Below are 3,068 nucleotides of genomic sequence, written 5' to 3' on the forward strand. Positions count from 1 at the left end.
CTCTTCACAGACCAACCTTCCTATTTCCAGCTGATCACATTGTATTTCTCAGAGGTCCTAACTCTTCACAGACCAACCTTCCTATTTCCAGCTGATCACATTGTATTTCTCAGAGGTCCTAACTCTTCACAGACCAACCTTCCTATTTCCAGCTGACCATATTGTATTTCTCAGAGGTCCTAACTCTTCACAGACCAACAATCCTATTTCCACCTGACCATATTGTATTTCTCAGAGGTCCTAACTCTTCACAGAACAACCTTCCTATTTCCAGCTGGCCATATTGTATTTCTCAGAGGTCCTAACTCTTCGCAGACCAACCTTCCTATTTCCAGCTGGTCATATTGTATTTCTTGGCATACACATATTTATTTTAGCCTGCTATTTAGAACAATAACAGGTCATATTTTACTTCCTTATTTCAAGCCCTGCCTTTGTCATATTTAGTATTAAACTCTCTCTTTTTTCACTGAACAAATTACAGTATTCTGTAGGTGTCATCATTATAGAATATTAAACGAGCTTCCATTTCGTATCATGTTTATACCCCGAGTGAAATAATTTTCAAAATTATTTCACGAGGGACATAAACATGACACGAAATGGTAGCGAGTTTAATATCCTATTTATTACCCATAATCGATCATAATTTATATCACTCATCTCGTTTCGTTGACGTTCCTGTAAGGTTGTATTGCACTAATCCAAACCAACCAACCTTCCCCAAACCAACCTCCCCCCTTCCCCCAGCACACCCTCACACCCCACGCCGTATCCGCTACTGAATAAAGCGTATCGCGAACGTTCGTCGAATGCAACGCACGGCTGGTCAAGTTGAATGGAAAGAATCTAGATGTGACCCAACATCGTTGACACTTTCCCCTATGATATCGTAGCCATGCGTGCACACTGCATCCTGTGCTGGCCTGCACATCACTGTGTGACATTAACTATTAGTATGGAAAATCAGCGAACTGGTCGCCTGCAAAAGGAAGTGACAGAACACACGAAACACGATAATGTTGAGATGTAATATTAAAATCAACATACCTTCGAATTCGTCCTACGTGGAAATGTTCGACTTCTTAAATACTTCGTTGTAGTTTTATGAATTATATGACGAAAGTCTTTTCTTGGAATAGAAAGTTTTAGTTTATTAAACTGGTGAAAGCGAGACAACTCCATTTTAGCTGTAGATTAATTGTATGGTATAAATCGGCCTCGGTGGTGTCGTCGTTAAGCCATCGGACTTAAGGCTGGTAGGTACAGGGTTCGCAGCTCGGTACCGGCTCCCACTCGGAGCGAGTTGTAACGACTCAGTGGGTAAGACTACTACACCCTCTTCTCTCTCACTAACAATTAACAGCTAACCCTCTGAACTGGATAGCTGAGGTGTGTGTCCAGGACAGCGTGCTTGAACATTAATTGATTATAAGCACGAAAATAAGTTGAAACTATCCATCCATCCATCAATCCATCTATCTTTCTTTCTTTCTTTCTTTCATTCTTTCTTTCTTCTGTCTTTCGTTTATTTTCGGGACCTTTTTACAAATGAAAACTGCATAACTTACGGAGCATGCCATCATTTGTCCGTATCTGTTTTGATTGTTTTAATGTTTTAACGGTTTTCTCTGTTTAATTCAACACCCAACCTTTTCCAACTTGTAACCGTAGTCGGGAAAGTCTGCCATATTGTATTTCTTAGAGGTCCTAACTCTTCACAGACCAACCTTCCTATTTCCAGCTGATCACATTGTATTTCTCAGAGGTCCTAACTCTTCACAGACCAACCTTCCTATTTCCAGCTGACCATATTGTATTTCTCAGAGGTCCTAACTCTTCACAGACCAACATTCCTATTTCCAGCTGATCACGTTGTATTTCTTAGAGGTCCTAACTCTTCACAGACCAACCTTCCTATTTCCAGCTGATCACATTGTATTTCTTAGAGGTCCTAACTCTTCACAGACCAACCTTCCTATTTCCAGCTGACCATATTGTATTTCTCAGAGGTCCTAACTCTTCACAGACCAACATTCCTATTTCCACCTGACCATATTGTATTTCTCAGAGGTCCTAACTCTTCACAGACCAACCTTCCTATTTCCAGCTGACCATATTGTATTTCTCAGAGGTCCTAACTCTTCACAGACCAACCTTCCTATTTCCAGCTGATCACGTTGTATTTCTTAGAGGTCCTAACTCTTCACAGACCAACCTTCCTATTTCCACCTGATCACATTGTATTTCTTAGAGGTCCTAACTCTTCACAGACCAACCTTCCTATTTCTAGCTGATCACATTGTATTTCTCAGAGGTCCTAACTCTTCACAGACCAACCTTCCTATTTCCAGCTGATCACATTGTATTTCTGAGAGGTCCTAACTCTTCACAGACCAACCTTCCTATTTCCAGCTGACCATATTGTATTTCTCAGAGGTCCTAACTCTTCACAGACCAACAATCCTATTTCCACCTGACCATATTGTATTTCTCAGAGGTCCTAACTCTTCACAGAACAACCTTCCTATTTCCAGCTGATCACATTGTATTTCTTAGAGGTCCTAACTCTTCACAGACCAACCTTCCTATTTCTAGCTGATCACATTGTATTTCTCAGAGGTCCTAACTCTTCACAGACCAACCTTCCTATTTCCAGCTGATCACATTGTATTTCTGAGAGGTCCTAACTCTTCACAGACCAACCTTCCTATTTCCAGCTGACCATATTGTATTTCTCAGAGGTCCTAACTCTTCACAGACCAACCTTCCTATTTCCACCTGACCATATTGTATTTCTCAGAGGTCCTAACTCTTCACAGACCAACCTTCCTATTTCCACCTGACCATATTGTATTTCTCAGAGGTCCTAACTCTTCACAGACCAACATTCCTATTTCCACCTGACCATATTGTATTTCTCAGAGGTCCTAACTCTTCACAGGCCAACCTTCCTATTTCCAGCTGACCATATTGTATTTCTCAGAGGTCCTAACTCTTCACAGATCAACAATCCTATATCCACCTGACCATATTGTATTTCTCAGAGGTCCTAACTCTTCACAGAA

General features: G+C 41.0%; 1 protein-coding gene across 1 annotated transcript in view; it reads right to left on the reverse strand.

Moving 5' to 3' along the window:
* Positions 1–953: 953 nt before the first annotated feature.
* Positions 954–3,068, reverse strand: part of LOC121385951 (dimethylaniline monooxygenase [N-oxide-forming] 2-like) — a 7,385-nt gene continuing 5,270 nt past the window's right edge. The window contains exon 4 of the mRNA XM_041516745.1: positions 954–982. Within this exon, the coding sequence (XP_041372679.1) occupies positions 954–982 (29 nt within the window). The remainder of the gene's footprint in view (positions 983–3,068) is intronic.

This window comes from Gigantopelta aegis, chromosome 12, assembly GCF_016097555.1.
Source record: "Gigantopelta aegis isolate Gae_Host chromosome 12, Gae_host_genome, whole genome shotgun sequence".
In the NCBI taxonomy this organism is placed as follows: domain Eukaryota; kingdom Metazoa; phylum Mollusca; class Gastropoda; order Neomphalida; family Peltospiridae; genus Gigantopelta; species Gigantopelta aegis.